The sequence below is a fragment of the Notolabrus celidotus genome, chromosome 16 (genome assembly GCF_009762535.1).
Source record: "Notolabrus celidotus isolate fNotCel1 chromosome 16, fNotCel1.pri, whole genome shotgun sequence".
Classification (NCBI taxonomy): domain Eukaryota; kingdom Metazoa; phylum Chordata; class Actinopteri; order Labriformes; family Labridae; genus Notolabrus; species Notolabrus celidotus.
Window position 1 is genome coordinate 3021230 of NC_048287.1, and position 25436 is coordinate 3046665.

Here is a 25436-nt window from a genome sequence, read left to right on the forward strand (position 1 = left end):
ATAGTCCTAAAACAGAAACAGACGTCCCCCAGTTGTGTCTTTGTCACTAACTCACACTGGGGGTAAAAATCATCAATGAAGATGAGACAGATGCATGGAGGTGAGGAGAGCTGGTTCATAAAGCACACCTGCTGCAGGTAGAGATCAAGCTAACACTGAGCCCCTCAGATAATAACTCAGCCTGTCACAGGAAGTCATCAGAGTTTCTATCATCAGTGAGACTATGACTTTAGCTCGTCATAGTCTTGTTTGCGTCATGAAAATATGACTAACATTCATCGTTGTAATTTTCATTAATGAAATTAACACTGCATAGGAGATGTAAAGATCTAACTCAGATTGTTTCCACTAACTGTATTTTCATGATGCTGTGCGTTAAATCCATGGTCTTACTATTAAGCCGGGTAGACCTGGCGGCCCCTGGATCCCTTTGAGACCCTCTTTACCCTGGTGAAAACAAACAAACATAAACAGGTCACTGTCACTGAAGAAACAGAAATGATTAATGGCCGCTATTACCACACAGACTGGGTGACCTACATGGAAGCAGAGGGAGAGGAGGGGCTGTGAAATAATGACACATGGGTAAGAAGATTTCTGAGGGGAGAATACATGAAGTGCAGCCTGACCTTTTCTCCGGGGGGTCCCGGGGGGCCGACAGGGCCAGGCAGCCCATCGTTACCCTGAAGAGGAAAGAGGGGTGTCAGTGGAGGTCAACATAAATAAAAAGTCTGCTTGTTTACAAAAAGCTTCAGCAGTGAAATCATTTCAAATAAATGAAGAAAGTGAGCTTGTGATAGGAACTTACAGGTGCACCCATTAAGCCAGGTGTACCGGGGTGGCCTGGGGGTCCTGGGTGACCCTGTTCATAAACGAGAAAGTAATTAAAATAAACATTTTTAATTCACGTCAGAAAACACTGTGGTGAATATTTCTGTGGACATAGAGGAGGAGATAACTAATATACCTTGTCTCCTTTGTCTCCAGCTCCTCCAGCAGGTCCTCGATCACCTTTAATACCCTGCGTTTAAAAGAAGAGATCAAATGAAGGGTGATGTTTTCGAGGAAATATCTACCTGAGTAACCCAAAACAAAGTCCACCATGTGAGAGGATGTGGTCATGTTACTGTTAAAGTGTTGAGTGGTGTTCTCATAATAAACTTGTCCTCTAATTACCCACACCTTGTGGGGTTAAACACAAAAAAAAAGGTTGACACAAGCAATCACTTAGCTTTAGCGTCCTGTGGGAGCATTAAGGGTGCAGTTAGTGTGCAAACTTGCCTTTCCACCGTCTGCTCCAGGGGGCCCATGAGGTCCAGCTGGTCCCGGCGGTCCCTGTAATGACACCAGCAGAGCATCAGTCTCTGTCCAGGCAAACACCATAACTGGGTCCTAATCGTTCACTGCTGCCCCCAGAGGAGGCCAAGCTAATGATGCAGACAGAGCTGCTTCATCCGTCACACCAACTGTGATTGATGATGACAAACATGCAGCCCGGACCTCATGCGTCACTCAGGACTAATACAGCAGGGACACATGTGGGAGTAGTCCTTTAAAGATGAGCAGTGTAATAGTCTTCTCATTACTGGTAAGTGCTTATGAAGAGCAGTTTGACATTAACCTGGAAACCATCTTGACCGCTTTTCCCTGCAGTTCCTGGGTGTCCTTTGTCTCCTGGGATTCCTGGGAGACCTGGTGCTCCAGGTGGACCTGCAGGGCAGTCTGAGCAGACATCCTAAAAGACAATGGAGACATGTTTTCAGATAAAGCGGTAGTTCTTGTGATTCAAACATGAAGTATTTTATATTTCAGGGTGGATGGAAACGTTACTCACCTTGAGATTGAGGTCAGAGATATCTGCTGCTTTTCCCTGAGAGACAGAACGAAGGGTTTAATCACGAGACAAGAGTTCACCTCAGGTTCATCATTAAGCTCCTATTTAACAAAGTCCAACACTGGTGTGGGTCATGAGGTCTTGCTCAGTCAATGCTTCAAGGTTGAGGACAAGGAAGGCACCGTGGAGAGGGCGCCTGATCTTTCATCGGTGGGTCATCTTCTAAATCAACTTTGTATTACCTCATTTATTTGAATGTATCGGCCTGAAAATCTTCAAGATTACTTTTAATAAACATTTAGAGAGAGAACTTTTCATTCAAAGATTTAGTGCAACCCGTTTCACAGACATAACAAACTGTCCCATGCACATCTCTGTACTCACAGGCTCTCCTTGCGATCCCTTCTCTCCTGGCCGCCCGGGCAAACCCTGCAGAGGGAAACACAGGCAGGGATTACATCTTTAATATCTAACAATAAAAAGATATCAATGACTTAAACTTGGAGAGTCTCTCTGAAATCATCCTCATTGAAATCATTTGCTCTTGTTGAAGTTTACAAGATGTTTTATTATAAACATTTAGTCTGTTGTTGTTCTATTTCTAATAAATTGGAGACATTTATAAACTTAATATGCAAGTAAATATATAAAAATATATTGAATTATTTTAAAATCCTAAGATGTAAATAATCTTAAAAATTATAAATAAATTAAATTAAAATATAACGTAACCCTCCTTTTATTTTGCGGGTCAAATTGACCCTTATTAAAGTTAAAAAAAAAAAAAATTGAATTGAAATTTTTCAGTATGAAACTTTTTCTGCTTGGCTTAATAGGTGTCATTAGAATATACAATGAAAATTGTTAATTTCACATATTTGCAAACCCCGCCCCCTACATGTTTTTCATTACACAGATACTATTATGGGTCAATTTGACCCAGCAGTAAAAGTGAAGGCTAAAAAGAGTCAGAAGTGTCAAATACTAATTGTTTCTTTGCAACTGTGTGACATATTACAGCCCAAACACACACACACCTTCTCCCTATCTCTTAACCTCATCTGTTTTTTCTGCATTTAGGTCTTTCCAATGTACATTAAAAAAAGATTTAACATGAATTTTCATGAAAAACGAGTGAGTTATCCTCATTGAACCATGATCTGTGAGAATTAAAGAACACTATTGCACTAAATATTAATTTAAATGGTTAGTAATGGAGTTAATAATGAGATTTAAAAATATATATATTGGGATTTTTGTTGGGTTTTAACCAAGCGTGCCGGATACGACCCTGGTGGTGAGGCTTTCAGCAGTGTGACTGCCCCCTGGTGGCTGGCTGCAGTATAGGTCAAAAAATCCGTCTCCCCCATTCATTTGAATGGGGGAGCAGTCAAACTTTAAAAAATAAATACACGTGGTACGAATGTTTCTCACATCCGTACGCTGTGGTTATATGTAGTTAGTATTTGACTGTTTTGTGTCCAAGGCCTCTTTTTTCTGAAAAGTTTATTTTTCATTAGTTATTAGAGTTTAAAAAACGGGGTTTTACTTCCGGGTTTCCTTTGATTCACAGCCACCATGGAGTGAAACGTCAAAGGGCACACAGCATCTTGTGACGTTACGCTGTAGGGCGGAGCTTATTACAAAGGCTTCACAGGCTCTGGCTGCACAATGGCGGCGCCCAGGAGAGGGATTTTTTGGCTTCAGAACTGTACAACGGGAAGAGGCGGAGCAACGCTGTCCATTTTTATTTACAGTCTATGGTTTTAACACTTTTGGATCATTAGATATGCCCCAGATCAAGTTGACCCAGGAACATTATTGTTGTTCCTGAGAAACGAACATAACAGGAGGGTTAAAATAAAAAAAAACTCTGATAATTAAAATGTTCTTGAACATGTTTGAGATTCATTACATCACTTTTAACCAGGTATTGTCCTACAGTCACATCAAATAAAAGCATGTTTCCTTTAGTCTAAGTGATTAAATAGTAACTTTGGCTCTCCATAGCTGTGATTCTGAATCCAATGAGGTACGCTATTGAATAATGTCCTTGGGTATTCACTCACATTATGTCCAGCTGGGCCCTGAGGACCAGCAATCCCTGGTGGACCCCTCAAGCCCTGCAACCCAGAAAACAGATGTTACAGAAACACATTTGGAGACACAAACATAATCAATATCTATCTTCAGATAATATTTACCGCTGATCCTGGTTCTCCATTATTTCCTGGAGACCCCTGCATGAAATGAAACACATTCATTTTTCTAAATCTGTAATTAAAAGCAGATTATGAAGATATCACAGCAATGCCTGGCACACATACCTGTGGTCCCACTTTGCCTTCTCCTGCAGAGCCCCGGTCCCCTGGTAACCCCGGTTCTCCTCGTGACCCTGTTTGCCCCTGTGAGGAAAGAATGAAAGTTTACTTCTTTAACATGCTCCTCAAATAATGTCAGTTCAGCCATGTTTGGCGAAGAGTCTCACTTGGCACCAGAAACTGTCACATTCAGCGATGCCCGGTGATCCCAGAAATAGCTCTCGGTTTTTAATCTTTGATGAAAAAAAACACAATCTGCAGTTGACATTTCGGTACTCAGAGGAGAAAAAGTAGCGCTGATGGGGGTGAGTGATCTGACACCATAAATCCAGCACCACCCCTGTCCAGCCTCGCCCAGTCTAGGCCCTCAACATCAGGCTATTCACAGCAAAGAGCCGGTCATAATCAGAGCAGCGGTCACAGAGCAGTGGACATAGAAATTGCTTTTTGCTGCTTTCAACAAAAATGAATTGTTTTTCTCATCGGAGCCAAAAAAAAAAGCTTTTCACATCAAGGAAGGAGCACCTGTGCATGATAAAAAACACACCCAAGGAAACCTGCAAGCTTGCACACACACACACTTTCTACACATGCACACACTTTGTAGCAAACTTCAAAAATTACCTTTGGCCCTGGGGGTCCTTGTATCCCCTGCGATCCTGGTTCTCCCTGTAATATCACAAATCACATAAATCAATCACTGCTCGCTCCTCAAACATTGGAATTAAGGCTCTTTTTAAATAAATCATTTGGAGCTGCTGTTTTTCTGCTGGTAGCAGCTCTGAGGCCTCGGGGCCACACCTGGCAGCTGTAAAACTAAGAGCCGTGGTGCCGCCATGTTGCTTTAATGTGATATGTCTTAACTATGTTGTTCCTGTTTGCTGCTGCCGCGTCAGCAGGACGGCCACATGTCTGGGTAGAAATTGATGAAGAAACATGTTGAGCAGCAGCTCCGATGTGCCTACTTAGGCTCATTTGCTCCCCATACAGACTGTGATATTGTGCTGTGGTTGAACGTGTGTTACAGGCGAGCAGATGTTCACAAGCAGAACACGTGTGGAGGAGAGGAGACGTTCAGGGGCTCAGAGAGGGAGACGACTAAACACTATTTATTTTGTGAATATGTAGTTTCCTGTGAATACAAGCTTACAGGACACTTAGACAAACTTTAGGTATTTTAAGAGATCCATCCTACACTGCAAATAATTTAGCACTTGGCAAGATTTGAATTCTTAGATTGAGACATGTTAGATGAAGGACCTTGTTTTTAGAGTTCTTTACTTGTTTTTAATCTTTGTATGTATGGTTGAATCTTAAACTGATTATGAACATGTTAGTCTGGGAATCTTAAATTGAGTGAATGACTGTTAAAATAAGCTACATTGTTTGGTTTCAAGATTGAGTAACAACTTCAAGCTGCTTGATTTAAGAATAACACATGAGGCATCTCTTCAAGACACAGTTCAGCTTGAATCTTATTGATTGCTCAGAGTTCTCCTGTATGGTGATTTGTTTTGGTTTGGCTCTAAAGACTGTTTGAAATGAAGTATGCATCAACCCTGAGCCACTATTAATATGTTCTTGATGTTATATGTTGTTAATCCTGACATGTATTAAATGTTGCCAGTAATCCAGCTTGCTGTTGTGGTTTCTGTAGAAACATTTCAGAGGTGTATTCTAAGAATAAAACCTGGTTTAAATATTTTAGTTTTACCACACAGTTCCTTTTTTGACCACACAGTTCCTTTTATCTATTTTTTGTCAACAATTATAAATACAGTGAGACGGGTAATTAATCACATCCTGTGAGTCAGAGGAGGACTAACCGTCCAGAGCAAATGTCAGGGCTTTGCACTGAATCATTGTTGTTATATCACTGTCCACTGGACGGAGAAAATATGATGATTACATTACGCCTCAGAGATCTTAACTTGTGCAAGAGCATTGGGGACAGTTCTCTGTTAAAAGACAGCCTCCGCTATACGTAGAAGTCAAATTGTAGAAGTGGATTTGACCACTAGGGGGCAGATATGAAGAAGTGTAGAAACTGATTCCTCACATATTAATCTGTCACTACGGTACAATAGCAAACAATGAACTACATCAAGGGGACTTCAAGCTGCATTAGCAGTGGTAAAGTTTTTGATATTAGTTCTCTTTTTAGCTCTGTGTTGAGAAAAAAAACATCTAAGATCGCAACAACTAGCTTAAAGAGACCAAAACTGATGACACGTACAGTTTGATTAACACTAGATAGAACGGACTCTATGGAGTTGCATTGATTCTGGTGACTCCCTATGACGAATATGGGAGTATTTCTGAATGAAGACTGCATTTCCCATGAGCACCCCTGCCATGAAGATGTAGCAGTAGAATATAGAAGTTATTTTTAATACTTCTCTTCTTGTTGAAGAAGAGTGCATAGTGTCCAAATGAATGTCCAAATAATATACATGTGCACACAGTTTAACTCTTTTTTTGCTAAAAAGAAGAAAAAAAGAAGAAGAGAAAAAATAAGAAAAGAGAGAAAAAAAAGAAAGAAGAAGAAGAGAAAAAAAAAAGAAAAAAAAAAAAGAAAAAAAAGATTTTAGTTTTAGTTTAAGATGGATTAGGGTTTATTTTAAATTGAGCCAGCTTATATCAAGAAACAGTGTAATCCTAGTTTTCTAATAGTGAGTCATTTTTTACTTAAATTGGTGTTTTTCAATTTGTGCAAATTAAGTATACAAAATAAATAAATGAGATGTTCTTTGCTTATATTCAGTATATTTCACTTCTAACTGTGCTGTAGGGCTGCACGGTGGTGCAGTGGGTAGCGCTGTTGCATCACAGCTAGAAGGTTCCTGGTTCAAATCCCCGGCCGGGCAGGTGCCTTTCTGTGTGGAGTTTGCATGTTCTCCCCGTGCATGCGTGGGTTCTCTCCGGGTTCTCCGGCTTCCTCCCACAATCCAAAAACATGCTCAGGTTAATTGGTCACTCTAAATTGCCTGTAGGTGTGAGTGTGCGCATGAATGGTTGTCTGTCTCTCTGTGTTAGCCCTGTGATAGGTTGGCGACCTGTCCAGGGTGTACCCTGCCTTCCGCCCGAAGCCAGCTGGGATAGGCTCCAGCCCCCCGTGACCCCTAACGGGATAAGCGGTCAAGATAATGGATGGATGGAACTGTGCTGTAGGAAGTTTGTTTTTAAGTAGTTTGAGCTAAAAATCATCATATTCTACTTATTCAACCCTTTTAATACTTTTCAGAGCCTGCTTATTTCTAGATTTAACAACCTCATTTTAAGATGTCTTATCAAGTAAAATTAACTTCCTGCATGAACAGATCATTTCACTAGTTTTAAGACATTTTCACCTTGAATTAATTTTTTTCATCCTATATTTAAGCTATCCTTTTCTGCAGTGTATGTTTTAACACAAAATGCAGCATCAAGAGTTTTATGGAAGACCAGAAGGAGAGCTCACATTACGCCTGTTTTAAACTCTTTACATTGGCTGCCTGTTTCTTTTCGTGTTGACCTAAAATTCTTCTACTAGTTTTTAAGGCGCTGCATGGCCTTGCACAAGACTACATCTCAGAGATGCATTTAGTGTATGAACCAGGAAGGCTTCTGAGATCCTCCGGCTCTTCTCTTTCAGCTGTTCCTCAGAGGAGAACAAAAATATTCTGTGACGCTGCTTTCAGCCATGACACTCTGAGATGATGGAACAGCCTGCCGGAGGGTCTGAGAGGAGCTGATGGAGATATTCAGACTTTTAAACGTAAACTAAAAAGGTATTTATTCAGTCTGGCTTTTATGTAGGGTTTAAAATGTACATTACTTACTTTTTACTCTTACATTGTTTTGAATGTTGCTTTATTATTTAAGTAATTTCAACTGTTTATTTAATTTTTATTCATTCATTTATCTATTTTAATTTATCTACTCAGTTTTATTGATATTTTTAGCCTTACTTTTATTTTCAACTCTTATCCTTACCCTTTTTAAATGTATTTATATTAACTATTTATATTCTTTATTTTAATTTGATACTTTAACTTATTTTAATTAATTTTTAATGTCTTGCCATTATTTTTATTTCTGCTTCTGTCTTGTTTTCAATCGCTGTAAAGCTCTTTGAAATGCATTTGATTTGTATGAAAGGTGCTATATAAATAAAGCTTGTATGATGGACTGATTGATGTTTTATTATTATTTTTATTATTATTTTTATTATTATTATTATTATTATTAATAATAATAATAATAATAATAATAACGTAATATTCTAATTATTGCAATTATAATTATAATTATAATTATTATTATCATTCTTATTATTATTATTATTATTATTATCATTATCATTATTATTATTATTATTATTATTATTATTATTATGTTTATTATTATTATCATTATTATTAGTAGTAGTAGTATTATTAGTATTATTATTATTAGTATTATTGTTTTCATTTATTTATTATTATTATATTATTATTTATTCTTCTTCTAATTATTATTATTATTATTATTATTATTATTATTATTATTATTATTATTATTATGTTTATTATTATTATCATTATTATTATTAGTAGTAGTATTATTAGTATTATTATTATTAGTATTATTATTATCATTATTATTATTATTATTATTATTATTATTATTATTATTATTATTATTATCATTATTATTATTATCATTATTATTATTATTATTATTATTATTATTATTATTATTATTATTATTATTATTATTATTATTATTATTATTATTATTAAGTCTTAGTTCTGAGATTGAAAGTTTGGCTTTCCTCCCAAACTTTAGACTGTATTTCATCCAAACACCTAAATACATTCATCATGTCTGGCCCTGATATCCAGAACTTTACAGAGCTTGATTTGAAGTTGTGCTGGATATATAAAAGTGGGGCTGATGTGGACTGATTTTTACTTGACCTCCTCCGAAATGAAGCAGTTTAAAAAATGAAAACAAACAGAGAAAGATTCATTCTAATTAGCTGGCCTTGTTCTTCTAAGTGTCCTGATTACATCCAGCTCATATAGTGTTACACACAATACAGTTTAATGCTATTCTATACATCTAAAATACCTCTGAGGTGGTTAGTTTAACAGTATACATCATAGAGAGGTAAAAAAAAAAATGTATCTTACACTTTGACCGTCTTTCCCTTTCCCTGGAGGTCCAGGAGGTCCTGTCAAACCAGGATCTCCAGCTGGGCCTGAGGGACCTGCTTGTCCTGGTTTACCTGTTTCCCCCTGAAATAAATGTTACCAAAAACATGTTAAGAGAAATGTAACAGGAAAGGAAGGATGTCGCTGTCTCATGAGAATACAAACAGAATCTCTGATGCTCGAGTACAACAAGTTTCAACTTTCTTAAAGACGACAGAGTCTAAGGGCGATATTATAGAAGGAGAAAAAGAGATTTGGATGTTAAAGTTAAACATTTATAAGGATGAAGTCACAAACTTACAAGATTAGTCATTACTTTATGTAAATAAAGTCCTTTAAAGATACTATGTTGGGAATACGGAAGAGGATTGGGGCCACTGAAAATAAAGGAAAGAATTAAGGTCAAATGTGTCGTTCATTCTGAGACAAAGGAAAGAATTCTGACTTTTTTCTTAAAATTATAACTTTAATCTCAGAATTATAACTTTAATCTCATCATTCTGACTTTAATCTCAGAATTCTGACTTTAATCTCATCATTCTGACTTTAATCTCAGAATTCTGACTTTAATCTTAGAATTCTGACTTCAATCTCAGAATTATAACTTTAATCTCAGAATTATACCTTTAATCACAAATTTCTGACTTTTACTCAGAATTCCGACTTTAATCTCAGAATTCTGACTTCAATCTCAGAATTCTGACTTTAATCTCAGAATTCTGACTTCAATCTCAGAATTATAACTTTAATCTCAGAATTATAACTTTAATCTCATCATTCTGACTTTAATCTCAGAATTATAACTTTAATCTCATCATTCTGACTTTAATCTCAGAATTCTGACTTCAATCTCAGAATTCTGACTTCAATCTCAGAATTCTGACTTTAATCTCATCATTCTGACTTAAATCTCAGAATTCTGACTTTAATCTTAGAATTCTGACTTGTTTCTCAGAATTCTGTCTTTAATCTCAGAATTCTGACTTCAATCTCAGAATTATAACTTTAATCTCAGAATTATAACTTTAATCTCAGAATACTGACTTTACTTTAATCTCAGAATTATACCTTTAATCACAAATTTCTGACTTTTACTCAGAATTCCGACTTTTTAATTTCAGAATTCTGACTTTTTAATTTCAGAATTCTGACTTCAATCTCAGAATTCCGACTTGTTTCTCATAATTGTCTTTAATCTCAGAATTCTGACTTTAATCTCAGAATTATAATTTTAATCTCATCATTCTGACTTTAATCTCAGAATTCTGCTTCAATCTCAGAATTCTGACTTGTTTCTCAGAATTCTGACTTTAATCTTAGAATTCTGACTTGTTTCTCAGAATTCTGTCTTTAATCTCAGAACTCTGACTTTAATCTCAGAATTCTGACTTTTTTCTCAGAATCAGAACTTTCATCTCAGAATTCTGACTTTTTAATCTCAGAATTCTGACTTTTTAATCTCAGAATTCTGACTTCAATCTCAGAATTCTGACTTTTTTCTCAAAATTATAACTTTAATCTCAGAATTATAACTTTAATCTCAGATTTATAACTTTAATCTCAGAATAATAACTTTAATCTCAGAATTATAACTTTAATCTCAGAATACTGACTTTACTTTAATCTCAGAATTATACCATTACTCACAAATTTCTGACTTTTACTCAGAATTCCGACTTTTTAATTTCAGAATTCTGACTTCAATCTCAGAATTCCTCACTTGTTTCTCAGAACTGTCTTTAATCTCAGAATTCTGACTTTAATCTTAGAATTCTGACTTTTTTCTCAGAATTCTGACTTTAATCTTAGAATTCTGACTTTTTTTCTCAGAATTCTGACTTGTTTCTCAGAATTATACCTTTAATCACAAAATTCTGACTTTTTCTTAGAATTCCGACTTTTTAATCTCAGAATTTTGACTTTAGTCTCACAATTCTGACTTTTAACCCCAACCCTCTTCTATACTGATATGGTTAGATTATATGTTATTTTAAAGGAGAAAATCAGAGGAGCAGCCAGCTGCCTCAACTCTAATGAGGAATGTGGAACATCTTGTAAAGGTGTACTTCAGTACAGGTGTCATAAATAACAGAATCCCCTTTCTCTCAGCGTTTCAGCTCCACATTGTACCAAGTATCTGGGTTCTGAATTGATTGTGAGTGGATTCTGAAGAAGGGAAGGATCATAAGCAGTCTGTGCACGCTTCTTTGTCCTCAGCTGCTCAGTTTGACTTCATAAAGATGATCCATGTTCCTCATTTAAGTCCCTGCTGATATCCACCTATATCTTATTTTATGTAGAGTTTAATCCTAGATTTTATTTATGACTTCTTCCATATAAAATTTCAACTTTATGTACATTTACAACCTAATTATTGTAATATTATGACTTTATCCTCATAATATAATGACTTATTTCTGTAAATCTCCAAATGTGTCCCCAATCCCATGTTATCCTATGTAATGCACCATGTCCTCTGTACATTGCAAAGCTGTAAGCCTCTGGTTGTCTAATGGGAGTGAACATGACATTTAAAAATCTACATTTACTTGTGGAAAACAAAAACAAAGACGGGCAGAGTCAACAAGTGAAAAAGTGATGAAAGACATGGAACGTGTTCTGAAATTCAGCTGCACACACATGATGCTGCAGGATAGAAATAAAGACTCTGCTGCTGGAACAATAACAGAGGACAAACAAGGTCATGTTGCTGAAATAGCCTGAACACCTTCAACAATAAAACCAAACAAAGAAAACATGTTTTTAAAAGTGACTGACCTTGTCTCCTCTCTGTCCGGCTGGACCAGGAGGTCCAATGATCCCCGGGATGCCCTGAAGGTCACACAACTGTTAGCTCCATATACTGGAGTTTTCATGTTCCACATAGACATCATTCTTTAATTGAACCCTAAGAAAACACGAGCAGGCCTCCCTCTTAAAGGTGACATATCATGCAAAATTGACTTTTTAATGGTTCTCTACCTGAAATATGTTTCCCTGGCATGTCTACAAACCCCCCGAGAATGAAAAGAATCCATTCTGCCCCTGTTCTGATTTCTCCACCTTTCTGTAAATGTGTGTGAAACCAGCCGTTTCAGTTTTCAGTGTTTTTCATACGTCACAACAATATCCGGTCTGTCACGGAGTCAGAGCTCAGAGCTTGTTCAGCCCATAGACTGTATAAAATACAACTCAACCCCTCCTCTGTTTTTCATTCCCTGCACACGTGTGCTAACAAGGAGCTTAGGAAGGAGGCATGCTAGTTGTAGGCTGTCTCAATAAACACAAAGGTCGGTTTTACTCTCCACGTCTGCAGATTTGAAAATCTAGTGGATGATTTTTATTTATCATGGATAAGTGCTAGCGCTAATTAGCATAGCCACATAGCTACATGTTCATAGCTGTAGCTGTAGCTGTGTACCAAGACACACGTCGACATACTGACAAATAAAACAACAAGAAACACTAAATCTGTGACCAATCCTTCAGAAAGGTCCTGCTGCCTTCCTGGCAGAGGTCGGTTTTACTCCCCACGTCTGCAGATTTGAAGATCTAGTGGAGGATTTTTATTTATCATGGATAAGTGCTAGCGCTAGTTAGCATAGCCACATAGCTACATGTTCGTAGCTGTGTACCAAGACACACGTCGACATACTGATAAATAAAACAACAAGAAACACTAAATCTGTGACCAATGGTTCAGAAAGGTCCTGCTACAGGCGCCTCTCCATCAGGATCAGATTCTGGATCAGATTCAGAGGGTTGAAATAACGTCATCTCTGAGCAGCCGTGTATATTCAGCCAACATGTAAACATTAGATCAACGTGCTGGACAGCCGAGGGCACACCCACTTCCTGAGGGGGCGTGGTCAGAGGGAAAACAGAGTGTTCTGAGGAGGGCTGAAGAAGAGGGGTTTTCAGGCAGACCAAAATCTGATTTCAAAGTGTTTTTTGGAGCATAAACTTTGAAGACATGTTTTGGGGACCTCTTAGACCAATATATATTGATGAAAAAAGCGTGATATGTCACCTTTAAATTAACTTTAAAGGTTAATGAAGACACCTACCACATTCCCTGGTAATCCACGAAGACCTTGAGGACCAGCGACACCAGGTGGACCCTGAGAGAAACACATCAGCGACAGGAGTTGGTACAGGACATCATTTGTAATCTAATTATCTATAAATTATTATTTGACAGTAAATCAGACAACTCACAGGGTCTCCAACACGCCCCGTCTCTCCTGTAAGTCCAGTTTCTCCTTTTGGACCCTGGGATGAAAACGGACAATTAGTTTCAATCAAAATCACTCTACAGCACGCTGAATTCAAAGAGGAGGATCCCGTTAGTCTTACCAATGGTCCAGGTAGTCCCTTAAAGCCTTGTTCACCAGGTAACCCTCTTTGACCCTTTGGAGAGAGCAGATTAAACAACAAGAGTTTAGATATACATTTACACATTACTGTTAAAGTGTCCTGTTTCTCATAAAGCTTCCACACTTCTATACTTCTAATGACTGACATAAATATAATGAGGGTTGTCATCCCTGCATGACAGATTTCTACAATATTCTGTGCACGATTATTAATTGAACACCCTCACCTGCATACGGTGCTGCAGAAAGTGGAGTGTGAGGTGATGAATGTGCTCTGATAAGGTTTAAATACGGCCTCCAGGATTACTTCAGTTTAAATATACCATATATACTGCATTGAACCTTTACTACTTAATGTAGTGTTCATCTATAACTGGAGAGTGATGCTGGATCCAGCCAGAGTCCAACTGTTTAATTTACTCTGCTAATTTTAAAACGTCCCCAGAGCTCTGCTTCTGCTTTTATGGATGTTACACTGCTGGTAGGTTAGATCACTGCTGACATCTAGTGGCCAACATCTGATATTGCAAGAGATTGTTTGGGTATGTTTAAGAGAGGTGCACAGGCCTCTCTTAACACTACAAACTCCCATGAGAGTTTTAAAATGGTCAGGTGATTTGAGGTGTTTTATCTTTACAGAGACTTGCAAAATCAAAGCAGATTAAAAACATAAGAAGAGATTATTTTATGATATTTATCATGAGTCTCTGAACGATTACATATAAAAACAAAACAATGACTTTAAAGTTAGGGGAGAGTGAGGGGGTGAAAAGTGGTGATGCTGATAGTTGCAGTGATAACGATGATAATAATAATCATGGTTGTTATTATTTCTATTTTTACTTTTATGTTCATTGTTATTGTGTATAATGTGTATAATATAATGTCTCCATTAGTAATATTATAATTACTTCTTTGTTATTGTTTTCATCACTGTTGCTATTATTTATTATTTATTTCATCATTATTACTTCATCATTTAACTATCATTATTGATACTAATGCTACTATTTTTTATATATAATTCATTAATATTATTATGTATTTATTTATTGTATTATTTTTATTGCATTATTTTCATTATTAGCTGTATATTTATTTTAGTGTTACTTACTCAATTTATAACTTGGCTAATGAACTATTTATATTTAGTTTCTTTTTAGTTTTTCTTAATTATTATTATTCTTATTATTTATTTATTTATTTATTTATTTATTCATTTAATGTTTGGTCTATTTAGTTATTTAATTATATATTTATTTATTTATGTATTCATTTATCTATCTTTCTATCTATCTATCTATCTATCTGTCTATCTATCTATCTATCTATCTATCTATCTATCTATCTATCTATCTATCTATCTATCTATCTATCTATCTATCTATTTACTTATTTATTTATTTATTCATTTAATGTTTGGTCTATTTAGTTATTTAATTATATATTTATTTATTTATGTATTCATTTATCTATCTATCTATCTATCTATCTATCTATCTATCTATCTATCTATCTATCTATCTATCTATCTATCTATCTATCTATCTATCTATCTATCTTTCTATCTATCTATCTATCTATCTATCTATTTATTTATTTATTCATTTAATGTTTGGTCTATTTAGTTATTTAATTATATATTTATTTATTTATGTATTCATTTATCCATCTATCTATCTATCTATCTATCTATCTATCTATCTATCTATCTATCTATCTATCTATCTATCTATCTATCTATCTATCTATCTATCTATCTATCTATCTATCTATCTATCTATCTATCTATCTATTTACTTATTTATTTATTCATTTATTCATTCACTCATTCATTTATTTATCTATTTATTTATTCATTCATTCATTTATTAATTAATGAATGAATGAATTAAATTTATTTATTTATCTTTTTATTTATTGATTGATTCATTGATTCATTGTTTTTTTGTTTGCTGCTGTTACTCAATAATGTTCCCCGTTGGGGGATGAATAAAGGGATTATCTTATCTTATCTTATCTTATCATTCATTTATTTATTTATTTAATTATTTATTTATTCATTCATTCTTTATTTATTAATATGTTTCCAACATTCTCTGCCACTGTCCTTACTCTACCCTTAACAAACAAACACACGCACGCACGCACGCACGCACGCACGCACGCACGCACGCACGCACACACACACGCACACACGCACACACACACACACACACACACAGAGCCTTTTAACACCTTTAACACTCAAGAGTACAATAAGTTGTTAGTCTCTGTTTTGTCTTGTCTCTTCAGGGTGTACACCTGAAGTCGTGTCTTTCACATTGTTTTGTCTCATGCATATTATATTGTCACGTCTCTCACTTGTCTTGTTTTATTCTGCAGCACTTTAATTAAAAAATGAAAAATAATTGTAGGAGTCTAATCTGCGGTGCAGTGTGAGTGTGTAGAGTCTGCTGTTAGAAACAACTTACTATCTCTCCTGGTTTCCCCTGATCCCCCTTCTCTCCTTTAGCTCCAGGAGTTCCCTAGATTAGAGAAACATGGGACATACATGTGAACAGATCAAGTGTAACTCTCATCATGTGAAAAACATAACTCTTTAAAATAACAAGATTGTTATTACACAGTTTGGTTAAAGTAATAAAGATGTGTACTCACAGGTTCACCGGGCTCTGGAATGACATTTGCGACCTGTGAAGATAAAACAGACAGTAGTTGATATTGGAACTCATCTTCAGGGGACAGGAAGTCACACAGTGTCTCTGTCCCCTGTCACAGGAAGGACAGCAGCGCTCCGACTCTACTGTGTGAACATGCAAAGAAAGCAGCAGAAATATCACTTACATTTCCTGGAACTCCAGGAAGTCCCCTCGCTCCGACTTCCCCCTGAGAAAGGAGACAACAAGGTCACAGGGTCTGCATGTTAATGACCTTACACTTGATATAGCAGAGACAAATAGCCTGTACCTCAAATGTTCATGCATGTTAATGTGTATCTTCTTTACCTTGTCGCCTTTGTCACCTTTTGGCCCAAACGGTCCACCCTGTCCTCTTTCCCCCTGTGAAGAAGACGAGGTCAGACACACATTTTAAACACTCAGACATTATTTCAGCATCCTCCTCCTCCTGGACATTAGTGCAGCTTTCGACACCCTCAATCACTCCATCCTCCTCACCCGCCTTCAATCTTCCCTCGGTATCACTGGCACCGCCCTCTCCTGGTTCAAATCCTACCTCTCTGACCGCCATCAGTTTATCAGCATCAACAACCTCAAGCCACGCACAGCCCCCCTCTCTCATGGTGTCCCCCAGGGTTCAGTGCTTGGTCCCCTCCTCTTCATCATCTACATGCTCCCCCTTGGTCACATCATACGCCGCCACGGCCTCCATTTCCACTGTTATGCCGACGACATCCAGCTTTACATTTCAACCACATCCATCACCGCTGCTTCCCACACCACCCTCACAAACTGCCTCACTGAAATAAACTCCTGGATGCAAACAAACTTTCTCAAACTCAATTGTAATAAATCCGAAATTCTTATCATAAGCCCAAAATCCCTCACTTCCACCTGCCCAGACTTCTCACTCACTATTGATAAATCCACTGTTTCAGCATCCACCCACATCCGTAACCTTGGTATCATTTTTGATCAGTCACTTAACTTTCAACAACACATTAACAATATTTCTTCCACCTCAAAAACATCGCCCATCTCCGCCCCTCCCTTTCCTTCACTGCAGCTGAAACTCTCATCCACGCCTTCATCACCTCAAGACTCGATTACTGCAATAGCATCCTCTACGGTACACCCAACACCCTCCTCAACAAATTACAATACATACAAAACTCAGCTGCACGCCTCCTCATTCATACCCGCTCCAGAGACCACATCACCCCAGTCCTCCAGAACCTCCATTGGCTTCCCATCCCCTTCAGAATACAGTACAAGATCCTACTCATCACCTACAAAGCCCTCCATAACCTAGCTCCCTCCTACCTCACCGACCTTCTGCAGCCATACAATCCCTCCCGCAACCTCCGCTCCACCAACGCCAACCTCCTCACCCCTCTCACCAAACCCAAGCACCGAACCTGGGGGGACAGGGCCTTCTCTGTCGCTGCCCCCACCCTCTGGAACTCTCTCCCCCAACACCTCAGATTCTCTCCCTCACTCACCAAATTCAAATCCGGACTCAAAACACACCTTTTTACAAAGGCTTTTAAACTAGAATTGATTGATTTTTTTCTTGTTTTGTTTTATTTTGCTGCCTTGCTTTTCTTTGCTTTTTTTTTTTGCACTGTTTTCCTTTTGCTTTTCTATTGTATAATTGTATTTTCCTGTAAAGCGCTTGGAGAACCTTTTAAAGCGCTTTTATAAATAAAATGTATTATTATTATTATTATTAGTATAAAACGGGAACAGTTATGTGTCTCAAGGTGCCGTTCAGTGATCCCCAGATGCTTTTCAAGCTTTCACATGAGGTAACCCACCCAGCCAAATTCTGTGCTTCATTCAACTACAGTTTATATTACTAATTTCTGCTCCATGATAATGTAGGAATACCTTCAACAGTTTATGACTGTGTTGTGATTGTTTTCCACTTAATGTTAAGCACATAGTGTTGCTCTGAGTATAAAATGTGCTGTATAAATGGCATACCTTGAATTGAATGAACTATTGACTGCGTGTAAGAAAAGGATGAAGCCTGCCAGCCTGAAAAACTTGCTCTCTTTAAAGGTGACAGGGGGAGACTCTGGTGATAGCAAGGTCCTTCTCACTTCGTTTATTACTTCTCTGGACATTTTCAGTTTATGTTCTCATAGCTTGTTTTATGTATTCTCTGTTTGAGCATGAAGCAGTTTTTGTAAATAAGTTCCTATTAAAGCTGGGGTTGGTAGTCAGATTTAGATCCACTTTTTGTTATACTGGTTAAAATGATCTTTATGTCCTGATGGTAATCAATACATAATGTGTTCTTAAAAAAGAGCGAAGAAAAGCTGCTATCTACAGCCGGAGTAAACCTGGGAAAACACCAACCAATCACCGTTTTTTGGGTGCCAAAATTTTAAACCAATCAAATCTCGTCCTGCCGTTCTCCCCGCCTCCTGCGCGTACATTTCCCCGGCGTGTACTCTGAGTCCCTGTCCCTGCCTCTGCTTCCCCTGACTCTACTGACTGCCCCTCTCGCTCGACCTCGGGCCTGTCCCCTCTGACCCGATGAGGTGCTTTGCTCAGGACTGTAGTCCGGATCAGAGTCTACCATGGGGGCTCTGACAAGCAGAAGAATGAATGACATTTAGTAAGTCCTACAGAAAATGTAGATGTGTTGTAGCTTCTGTCCGGACGCTGTAGGGATGACGAGCCGATTCATGAACACGTTCAGTTTTAATAACCGGTCACTGTCAGACGTGATCAAGACAACCAACAAAACAACAATCAATGTTTGAATGAATGAAGAACTTCTCCTCTCCTGATGCCTTCACTGACTGTCAACACTGTAGGAATTAAGAACATCTACACTGAACACGTTTAACAAACAGTAGAGCTGTTACAGTATTATATATGTGTTATAACTTTTCTCCTGATATCGTGTCACCAGTACAACTGGATAATGCTAGCATGACAGTTGTGAGTACTAACAGCAGCCATGTTTGTTTGTGTTTTTAACTTTCACTATGATAATGTTTTGCTGAGGACCGGTTTTGAATCAGTCACCATCATATGGTCATGAATCAGCGGCGCTCGTGCATGTGAGCGGGGGGGGGGTCGTTTTGGAGGAGCTCCGAGGGAGGAGGGGAGGGGTTAGACGGAACCTGAGGAAATGCTACATTCAAATTCATGCTAGTTTTACGAGACTACCAACCCCAGCTTTAATGAAGAAATAGACAATAATACACAGGGGGCCTCTGTGATTTGTTATATCATGACAACCTGAGAAATATAATTTACTCTACTTAAAGGCAGACTGTTGATTATTCAGGGGGCACTTATCGTTAAATACTTCTTTCCAGAGACAAACATGGCACCTTAGATCATATAGAAATTGTTGTAGTTGCTGTGTGTTACACCTTGCTTGCCTATTTAGCACAATAATCAGCCGATTACTGTAGCCAACCACTCTTACTCATAGACTGTATAAATAATGGATGTAGTATCCATGACGTCACCCATCTGTTTCTGAAGCTCTGTTATGAAGCCATTTGTCAGCGGCAGCCATATTGGAAATGCTGAACTGAAAAAAATCACTCCTCAGTACAGTGTGTGCCGATCAAGAAATGAGCTAACCAGACTACACTCGTCTTTTGAACTAGGCTGTAAACATGTTTATTTCTGCTGTAAAGATCATGAATAGGTGTGTATGTGGTTTCTGGTACTTCCTGTGCCAGCCTCAAGAGGATCCTCAATGAACTGCAGCTTTTAACACTTCCTCATTAGACTCAACACTCGCGGCTGGAGGTTGCCGCTTGCTCCTACTCCACACTCTTGTCCAAATATGATCAGTTCTTATACAGTCAACTTAATGAACAGTTTTGTAATTAAAAGATAAAAAAAAAAACCTATGCGGTAGAGAGACACTTACAGGAACACCTCTGTCTCCTCTTGCTCCAGCAGTACCAGTTTGTCCAGGAGAACCAGCTTCTCCCTGTAAAGAGAAATAACACCCATTAGACATGATACACTATTATCTTACAAAATATCAAACCCAAAAGGTTAACAGCTGTTAGCTCACTCTCTCCCCTGGAGGTCCTCTTGGTCCAGGAGGCCCATCGTCACCCTGGGGAAGATATACAGCAGTTAAAATGTCAGATTTGCATATGGAAAAAACTCATGCTATCTCATGAGCCATGTGTGTCTTCAGCCACGTCCGGCGTGTCTCTGGGTGGGATTAAGTTGCAGTACCTTGGGTCCAGGTTTGCCAGGAAAACCATCTGTTCCGCGCTCTCCCCTGGGCCCCTGCAGACACACAAAATCTGAATTTAGAAGTCTAACTTTTAAAGATGAAAAAGTTTGCTCTTTAGTGTATGAAGGAGATTTAAACATAAAAGAGTTTAGCATGAATGTATTCAATCAATCAATCAACCAACCAATCAATCAACCAACCAACCAACCAACCAACCAACCAACCAACCAACCAACCAACCAACCAACCAATCAATCAATCAATCAATCAATCAATCAATCAATCAATCTTTATATGGCACCAAATCCCAACAAATGTTCTCCTCAGACTCTTTCCAAACAGAGCAGGTCTAGACCGTACTCTATGTTCTGTTATTTGCAAAGACCCAACATCAAGACAGGATCAGATCCAGTCCCATCTTACAGACAGGACTCAGTCTGATCTCATCTTAATCCACCATGAGCAGAGCACTTTGCAGCATTTAGCAAGTTACAGTGGCAAGGACAAACTTCCTTTAACAGGCAGAAACCTCCAGCAGGACCAGACTCATGTTAGAAGGCCATCTGCCTCGACTTTTTAAAATGCCATGTTTAAACAAGCTGTTACTTAAGAAAACAAATGCATGAACTGGTTCTGGTTGGAGGAGGATTATTGTCTTTCTATATGAGTCTGATGAGAATCTGACATGTAGGCACCGATCCAGACGTCAGGAACCAGGGCACTGGTTGCTAGCTTCAGCTTTAGCTTTAAAAGTGTTTTCAGTAAATGTATTTTGCTTTCTTTCACTCTTCACACTTAGTTCAAAGTGAACGCTCCAAACAAAGAGTCATACCCAGCGAATTGTACAGGAAATGAAGCTGCTTTCAGAAATTACAACTTAGAGCCTCAAAGTTGTAATTTCTGAAAACAGCTTCATTGAAAACTCAGAAGCCTTAAAGCCTCAGAGTCCTTTAACTAGCAGCTAACAGTTATGTGACTTTAAAAGTACAAAGTGTGGTAAAATCCATCAGCAAGCAGAAGAACATATTCTGGCTTTTGCACACAGAGATGGGAAAAAATCATCTAGCAAGCAGACATGTCATTAACAAGTCCAATGTTCACTTTGTACGTTGCTTATATGTGTGCACCAACTCCTCAGAATGATATCATACATGTAAACTACCAGTCAAAAGTTTGGACACACCTCCTCATTCAATGGTTTTTATTTATTTTAATTATTTTCAACATTGTAGATTAATACTGAAGACATCAAAACTATGAAATAATCTGGTTTTGTAGTTAAATATGGCTATCCATTGTGTGCTAACCCTACCTCTGAATCAGTTGTGTTAACTGATGGTCTCAAACACATTAAGAAGGCAAGTCACTCCACAAATGAACTCTTGACAAGGCTCATGTTCATTAGAAACCATTCCAGGAGACCACTTCATGAAGCAGACTGAGAGAATACCAAGAGTGTGCAAAGCTGTCATGAAGGAAAAAGGGGGCTACTTTACAGAATCTAAAATATAAAACAGATTCTGCTTTGTTTAACACTTTTTGGTTCATTCAATAATTCCATATATGTTCTTTCATAGTTTGGATGTCTTCAGTATTAATCTACAGTGTTTACAATCATTACAATAAATACAAACCCTTGAATGAGAAGGTGTTTCCACACGTTTGACTTGTAGTGTATGTAAATGATTAAATCTGGTATGTGCTTAGCTTTGCTTTGACTGCTCTTTGGAAACATTAGAGTAGTGTTCAGAAACTCTTTCACAGGAAATGGCTGCAAGTTGTATCTGATAGTGTCGATGAGAGCAGAGAGAGTGAGCCAAAAAGAGCAGTTACTGGATGAAAGAGACGGAGCTGATAGATCTTTGTGAGATCGTCACTGTCATCATGTTCCGTCTACAAGTGGTCCAAAACGCTGCAGCTAAGCTCCTCACAAAATCATCCAGAAGGTCTCAAGTCACACCCATACTTAAGTCTTTACATTGGCTCCCCATTCAGTTCTGAATCCAGTTTAAAACTCTTGTGATCGTGTATAAAGCAACACATGGTCAGACTCCAGGAGATATTAGAGAACTGCTGACGCCGTATAACTCCAGCAGGACTCTGAGGTCCTCTAATCAGGGTTTGCTGGCTGTCCCTCGCACCAGATTAAAAACTAAGGGTGACGGTGCTTTTGAGGTTGTTGCTCCACAACTCTGGAACAGTATTCCACTGGATCTGAGAGCTGTGGACACTGTGGTCATTTTTAAAAAAAGGACTTGAAAACCCCTTTCTTTAGACAAACCTTTGATTGACCTGTCCGTTTCTATGTCTGTTGTATTTATGTATTTTGTCTACTTCTATGTAATTCTTGCTCTGTCTTGCTTGTTGCTTTTTATTCTGTTATTGTGAAGCACTTTGTGACGCCTGTTCTAGAAAGGTGCTATATAAATAAACTTTATTATATGATCATCACGTCGACTACCTTTCACTGTACATATTTCATTTTAGAAATATGTAGCACAACCATATTTTTTCATATTCAGGGCAGGAGGCAGAAAAGAAAAGAACATTATTTATTTTGAAGTCACACTGACCGTGGCACCGTCATTTCCAGCAAGACCATCCAAACCGTCTTTACCAGGAAGACCCTTTAAAGATAAGAAGACAACAGCTGACATTCTGAGAGATGACAGAGTTTATAATTCACAGATTAAAAATGTAGTGAGTAAAAACTGTAAAGAAATACAATTCTGGTGGTTATTTGAACATTCAAGGACGACTCACTGATTTTCCAGACTCTCCAGGTTTGCCGGAGAATCCTATTTCTCCAGGTAGACCCTGCAAGAAGAGCAGGTGTGTAACAGGTGAGTCAGTCTAGAGCAGGTATTTGTTTATGGCAGAAAAAGACACCAGATGTGTGAGCCTGTTCACTTACAGGAGGTCCAGTGTGTCCTTGGTTTCCTGGTGAGCCGGATGGACCCTGAGGACCCTGAAGGGCGAAAAAATACTATTAGGAAACAACAGTGACTTATTGATCATCATTTCATTATTATACTCATATAATAATATTTTTATACTTCTCTATTTTCTGAATATGATAAAGAACATTTGTGCTAAGCAATGTATTTAGTGTGTCTTCTTCCCAAATATGAAAAAAACAGAACAGATATTCAAATGGACCTCTGTCGCATCAGTACCAAGAATCCACCACTAGAGGGCGATAGTATCACACTGTTTAAAGCACCTCTCCATCCTTCCACCACTTAAAGCAGGTGTGTTTCTATTTAGCTCCAGGGAGCAATTTTGAAAATTAATTACCATAACCTGTAGGTTTTGATCTGGCCTGTTTATTTTCTTCAATTAAAACACTCTGAAGACACCTCAGAGAGAGCCATAATTACAGACTTTATGGGTCACATTAATTGTTGGGCAGCCCACTCAAGTAAAACAAATTAACTCTCCTCAGCTCTCCTTAAGGGGTCATTGAAATGCTGCCACTGACAGGAGCCGTGTATGAAAGAGGTCCTTTTAAACACTCGTATTAAGACTTTAAATAGACGTTTAGCTCGCTGTTCAATTGAAATCGTTCTTACAGGAGGTCCGGGAAGGCCATCCACTCCAGGCAATCCACCTTCACCTTTCTTCCCCTGAAAGACAAAAGTTAAATTGAATGAATAACTCAATTTAAAAAAACATTTGCTGCATAAAGTGAAGTTTTCATAGAGACATAGCTTAGGTATTTGCATTCTGGAATAAAAAAAAAAACATTCCTCAACTATGATTAAGCATTTCTCTACTGACTTTGTTGAGGTTGAGATCTTCAAAACAATACTCAAAAGAAATATATATATCACACACACAATCCCACATGAAGTTTTGATTAGCTTACATCAAGGTACTTTATTCTGTCATTACCATAGACTGTAAAAAATATGGACGTAGTATCCGTGATGTCACCCATCTGTTTCTGAAGAGCTGTTTTGAGACCAATCGGCTGCGGCAGCCATATTGCTTCTGTTGAGCCAGTGTGACGTAAAGAGGCGGGCTTTGAGCCTCCTAGCCAACAGCTGCAGTGTTCCCACAGGCAGCTGTGCCTCTCATTGGAAGACTGGTAATCTCAATATCTTCGAAATTGCCGAATTAGAAAAAAATCACCCCCCTCACAGTGAGAGGACATCCAGAAATTAGCTATTCAGACTACACTCATCTTTTGTACCAGGCTGTAAACATGTTTATTAATGCTGCAAAGATCGTCTTTTCCCCATTCATGTGTATGTGACTTCCGGTACTTCCGGAGCCAGCCTCAAGCGGATCCTCGATGAACTGCAGCTTTTAACACTTCCGCATTGACTCATATTTTTAGACCGGAGGCTGCTGCTTGGTCATTACCCGGCTCTCTTACTGATCTTCCGGCTGTGTAAGATGCTTGATTCTGATTCGTCCAAACCCCTTGACAACAGTTATTAACTTTCACTAACATGATCAACACCAGAGACAAACTGATCACACGTCATGTCAAATCAATCTCCAGAAAAGAGTTCAGACACATTTAGCTTCTGCTTGTTGACACCATAGACCGTAAGTTAAGGAGGAAACAGTTAGCTTCCGTTAGCATCAAAACAATGTGGCTAAAATGTTAGCTTCGTAAGCATGCTAGTTTTGCAGGCTACGGACATTTTCATCTTGGATCCTGTCCATCAGTATGATGAAGGAGTGGAGCAGGTGAGAGAAACTTTAGGTTAGCGATCTCTCCAAAGAAAGTTAAACCATGAGTGGTGGTGATGATAGCAGCAGGGTTCAAAGTTGTGACATTAGTTTCTTTTTAAAGGTGTGTGAACCA

General features: G+C 38.0%; 1 protein-coding gene across 1 annotated transcript in view; it reads right to left on the reverse strand.

The window, feature by feature from the left end:
• Positions 1-25436, reverse strand: part of col22a1 (collagen, type XXII, alpha 1) — a 108603-nt gene that overhangs the window by 20127 nt on the left and 63040 nt on the right. Inside the window, exons 24-51 of the mRNA XM_034705596.1 lie at positions 24190-24243; positions 23532-23585; positions 23381-23434; positions 23191-23244; positions 20617-20670; positions 20447-20491; positions 20297-20359; positions 16717-16770; positions 16556-16597; positions 16370-16402; positions 16183-16236; positions 13689-13742; positions 13551-13604; positions 13400-13453; positions 12111-12164; positions 9312-9416; positions 4780-4824; positions 4162-4239; positions 4039-4074; positions 3904-3957; positions 2219-2263; positions 1835-1870; positions 1622-1735; positions 1282-1335; positions 968-1021; positions 809-862; positions 630-683; positions 394-447 (exon numbers count right to left, since the gene is read on the reverse strand). Coding sequence (XP_034561487.1) covers positions 394-447; positions 630-683; positions 809-862; positions 968-1021; positions 1282-1335; positions 1622-1735; positions 1835-1870; positions 2219-2263; positions 3904-3957; positions 4039-4074; positions 4162-4239; positions 4780-4824; positions 9312-9416; positions 12111-12164; positions 13400-13453; positions 13551-13604; positions 13689-13742; positions 16183-16236; positions 16370-16402; positions 16556-16597; positions 16717-16770; positions 20297-20359; positions 20447-20491; positions 20617-20670; positions 23191-23244; positions 23381-23434; positions 23532-23585; positions 24190-24243 — 1560 coding nt within the window. The remainder of the gene's footprint in view (positions 1-393; positions 448-629; positions 684-808; positions 863-967; positions 1022-1281; positions 1336-1621; positions 1736-1834; positions 1871-2218; positions 2264-3903; positions 3958-4038; positions 4075-4161; positions 4240-4779; positions 4825-9311; positions 9417-12110; positions 12165-13399; positions 13454-13550; positions 13605-13688; positions 13743-16182; positions 16237-16369; positions 16403-16555; positions 16598-16716; positions 16771-20296; positions 20360-20446; positions 20492-20616; positions 20671-23190; positions 23245-23380; positions 23435-23531; positions 23586-24189; positions 24244-25436) is intronic.